At 43.6% G+C, this 4,797-nt stretch overlaps 1 protein-coding gene across 1 annotated transcript; it reads left to right on the top strand.

Annotated features, from left to right (window-relative positions):
- Positions 1–341: 341 nt before the first annotated feature.
- Positions 342–4,363, top strand: DPPA4 (developmental pluripotency associated 4; the record flags this gene model as incomplete). The annotated part of the gene is given in 7 exon segments (XM_022574862.2): positions 342–459; positions 462–583; positions 585–780; positions 1,686–1,849; positions 1,937–1,987; positions 2,329–2,626; positions 4,111–4,363. Coding segments are annotated over 7 exon segments (1,149 nt in total), but the record flags the coding sequence as incomplete, so codon positions are not given.
- Between the last annotated feature and the right edge of the window lie 434 nt (positions 4,364–4,797).

Raw genomic sequence — 4,797 nt, 5'->3', positions numbered from 1 at the left:
TTGGAAAGTAGTTTTGTGGCAGTAGCTTGGGGCAATAGTATGGGAAAGGTTTATCTGGAAGAGGTAAACGGGAGGGGGGGGGAATGGGGAAAGAGGGGAAAAAAAACCTTCCAGGTGAGGGATAATGGATATTGTGGGTGATGTAAGGGCTTTCTCCAAAGCAGAGGCTAATTTCTTCTATGACTTTTGTTTATATATATATATATATATATATATATATATATATGTATATATGTATATATATACATATATATATAATTTTTTTTTTTTGTCTTTTCTCATACATTTTTGGACCTTGCCACCGAGGCTTGTGGGATCTTAATTCCCCAACCAGGGACTGAACCCTGGCCCTTGCAGTGAAAGTGCTGAGTCCTAACCACTGGACCGCCAGGGAATTCCCCTTTTCTCATACTTTCAGATTGGCCTTCCACTTCTCTATCACTGCTTCCCTTTCTTATAAATAAACCTGAGTATTAAGATGATACCCAGAAGAGAACCCATGTTGCCAGTGGAGTTCACTGATTATCTTGGTATCTTGGATGTGAGGTGTCATAAGTCAGGTAGTGTATGTGGTGGGTTGGACGCCCAGAGGAGTGGCTTTCTGGTTCCTCTATCCCCAGTGCAACTCCACAAAGAAGACAGAGGAAGAATATATGAGCTGCAAATTCAAACGTACATCAGTAGATACCGAAGAGGGACAGGGGGCTTCTGGTAAACCAGATATACTAGAAAACACGGCAAAGAGGACCAAAAGAAAAAGATCTATAAAAAATAATAGAGGTAAGAGATCTACAGTTCCTCAAATCCTATTTCCCTGGGTCCGAGAAGACAGGGATTTTTCTGAAAAAGTAGGGAAGAAATTTCAGTCCTGTATTCTGCAAATCCTACACTTCCTTCGAAGCCTAGTTTAAATCTCACCTCCTGGTTGTGATCATTTTTTTGCCTACTCTAGATTCTGGGAGTTAAGGATCTTAATGTGCAATGATCTGGGGACAGAGACCTATAAATTCAAAATCCCATCCTTGAAACTCTACTCCCTGTCTTAAAAATATGAGGAAAGTAGCTACCTTGCTGAGTTGGATTGAGGTCAGGGTGGAGGGTCAGTTGTAATTTACACAGAATAATTAGGTAAACAGCCTACACTTCATCTGACTGAATGGGCGCTCAGTCAAACCTAGTGACTATTAACGTCAGTCTTTCCTGAATGGTGAGAGCGTGTGAGGTGCAGCAGGAGACCAGAGTGCTGCCCTAGTGGGGTGGGCTGCCAGAATTATGGGTATTAGTCATTGTGTAGCATTTCTGGGTGGCTCATTTTGTTTTTTGCGGTGAGAGGGCAAGGCATGGCCTAGTAGTTATGACCTCAGGTCTAAAACTTCTATCATTCCCTGCATTGGAAGTGCACTCTCTAGGTCAGCCTCCTCAGGGTCTGTGGTTTAGAGCTCTCACAAAAGAGCAAGTGTGCGTGAGTAGTGGGGAGTTTTAGGAAGTAAAAATACTGAGGGATTCAGAAATATTGTCAGTTTTAGTTTTGAGGTTCTATCCCTTGAAGGTTACGTGGTCTTTGGCAAGTCATTTAATTTTACAGTGGGGATTAGACTATAAGAACTAAAAGTGATTGTACTTTTGACATTTTAAAAGGCTACACAAAAGTTAATTATTGCTAATTTTATCTCATTCTCCTTCAGCTTGTTGTCCACGAAAAATGCCACAATGTTGTGACAGTGTGAAACCTCAGAAGAAGACGATGCCAATTCCTCCTTTACCTTCTATACTGCCGCCTGTCAATCTGATTCACAGGGATGTTGTGCGCGCTTGGTGCCAGCAGTTAAAACTAAGCACCAAAGGCCCGGTGAGTGTCCAGGGTAGGAGTTGATGCTCTTGGGAGGAAGACTGCGAGCCTCAGTTTGATTATTAACTCATTTTTCTCTTGTCTTAGAAACTAGACGGGTATAAACGACTCTGTGAACATGCCTACCCTCATCAAAAAGTGAGTAATTTGTAGGGAATTTGGCCAAGTCGAAGGTTTAGTTATTCTCATCCTAATCACCTATTTTAGCGTTAAAAGGTGAGTAGAGGGCTTCCCTGGTGGCGCAGTGGTTGAGAGTCCGCCTGCCGATGCAGGGGACACAGGTTCGTGCCCCGGTCCGGGAAGATCCCACATGCCGCGGAGCGGCTGGGCCCGTGAGCCATGGCTGCTGAGCCTGCGCATCCGGAGCCTGTGCTCCACAACGGGAGAGGCCACAACAGTGAGAGGCCCGTGTACTGCAAAAAAAAAAAAAAAAAGGTGAGTAGAAGAATTGTCTTTAATCTTTTAAACCCTCTATGTAGAACATTCCTGCCACAGCCGAGGAGGCCAGGATCCTATCACTAGCGAGAAGAAAATCAAAGATGAACAAGGGGGAACTACCTCTGGAATGTTCTGATGAAAAGATGTCTTCTGAAGTGGCTGCTCCTCCTGAGGAGGGAGCACCTACCCTTGAAGGAGCTCCTGCCCTTGAAGGAGATCTTACTCTTCAGGAAGTTGTATCGACTTCTGCCTCTGACCCAGGAACTGTGTTTGCCTCTTGGAGCAGAATGACAGCCAGGGCCATGAAGATGGAGTCGGCGCAATCACAAGAGACCTGTGGTAAGCTCATTAGTAAGAACTGCTTCTGGTTCAGGTGGGAAAATAAGTTTAATTGATATTAACCGCTGATTAACTTCAGGGTGTTATCAAAATCATCTGAAGACCTGGTGATTCCTGGGTCCCACCCACACATTTTTTCTGGTTCAGGTCTGGGTAGGCCCTAGAAATTTACATTTCTAACAATCTCCCAGGCACGGCTAATCTGGGGAACCACATTTTGAGAACCGGTGATCTAAATTAATGAGGTCATCAGAAGGGGATAGAAATCTGGCTTCATTTCTTTTCGCCTCCTTTAAAGAATTAAAAGTAAAAGCAGTCTCTCAAATCAACTGCCTGAGCTAAAGCCTTGGATCTTCTAGCATCTGTCAAGTAAGTGGCATTAACTGTTATTTAATCTAGTTTTCAGTTTGCTCGTGGTGATGTAGGTTAATAATAATACCTACCTCATGATGTTATTGTGAGAGTTACAGGAGATAAAATTAAGACCATGAACTGGTTAGCACATTACAATGCCTGTTGAGACCCCTGTCCCCCTATAACTGGTAACCTCCCCCTCCCCTTGGGAGCAAAGCCTGGGGCCAGGCCCTGTCCACTGTCTGTTGCACATAGTGGGGTGTTGCTCCAGGATCTTGCTTCAGACATGTAAGATCCCCCATCCATTAAACCACTGATGTCGCTAAAAAAAAAAAAAAAAAGTTGAGACCTCTGAACTTATTTTATGAGGGCCTTCCCAGACCACTCTGGTTTAGTCTTTCTATTGAAGGAAACCAGAACGTCACCCCAAAATATTCCTCTTTGCCATAAAAATCTTGAGCTGAAGGCAATCAAAAAGCAGCAACCCCAGAAAAGCTCTCCCTTTTCGGCCTAAGGCAGGATTATCTATTCTCCTTTTGCTGGAGACAGACTTATCCACTGAGAGTGGACACCAGAGCAACCAGCAAAGAAACCTCATCCATTAGTTTCCTCCCATATATTTACCTTCCCACTGTTTGCCACCCTTGGGAGCCTAAAACTGCTTCCCTTTGTCCTGTCATTTCTTGGCAAATGTATTGTTCTTTGTCAAAGATGTTACATAAGATGGAATTCCAAGCTGCCATTTTGAGCTAGTGTTTGCGTTTTTCCTGCACTCTGTGCACTGCATGAATTCATCAACTGTTTTTCCCTTGTTAGTCTTTTTGTTAGAGTCCCAAGTGAAAACCTAAGACGGGCAGAGGAAAAGCTTTGCCACCCTCCCAGCCACACTGTCATCTACCCACTTGCCTCTACACATCCAGATGTGTTTTTTGTTTCTTTTAAAATATTTAACAGGAACTGTTTTTGCATTATTTTCTAAAGGGGAACAGGGTAGAGTAAGTTAGGTTTCAGGGTTCATATCTGGGAGCTGGCACTTGAGGAAGACAGTAGCATCAAAGGCCATGATGCAAACTCGAAGTTTAGACTTTGGTCTTGCTATGCTCGTACTGAACCTCTCTTTCCTTCCCCAGGGGTCTGGTGGTGTGTGGTTCACGGGAGAGGTCTCCCTGCTAACACAGAGGGCTGGGTTCATTTACAATTTCATGCCGGACAGGCTTGGGTGCCTGAAAAACGAAGGAGGGTGTCTGCGCTCTTCTTGCCTCCTGCAGGCAATCTTCCTCCCCCACACCTGGAGGACAACATGCTGTGCCCTGAGTGTGTGCACAGGTAACCACATGGCACCCTTCTACACACTAAAAGTGGGCATCTGGGTTTTAGTTGGGAGAAAAAGGAGATACATATTCATCTTAATTAGCCCTGTATTTCAAGCACAATTTGTCAATAAAGATTTTCACAAAAAGTTTTACTTGAGTAAGTGTCTTCCTAGGAGAAAGGGCATTTTTATGTCAAGGCATAATGCTTCTACCTGGAGACCCATAATTTTGGAGCAGTAACCAATTGTATAATTACTATATTCCCAGTATACGCACTACACAGAAATAATGACTAGGAAAAAACCCTTCTTTTAGGTGGCCTACAGTCTAAGGCGGATGACTGGTACGTAAATGACTGTATCACCAGTGATGACTGGTATCAAAGAAGAGGTTTCTTAATTTAAGGGAAGAATTGTCTAGATGGAAAGGAGGAAGTAAGAAAAACCTGGCTTCTAGATAGTTTTTCAGTAATTACTTGAACACTGATAAGGAGAAGAGTTGCAT

The sequence above is a fragment of the Delphinapterus leucas genome, chromosome 4 (genome assembly GCF_059928025.1).
Source record: "Delphinapterus leucas isolate spDelLeu-1000000601 "Yukka" chromosome 4, BTC_Dleu_Yukka2, whole genome shotgun sequence".
Taxonomy (NCBI): Eukaryota; Metazoa; Chordata; class Mammalia; order Artiodactyla; family Monodontidae; genus Delphinapterus; species Delphinapterus leucas.
The sequence above is the reverse complement of the archived record's forward strand: the minus strand, read 5'-3'. Positions and strand labels throughout refer to the sequence as shown.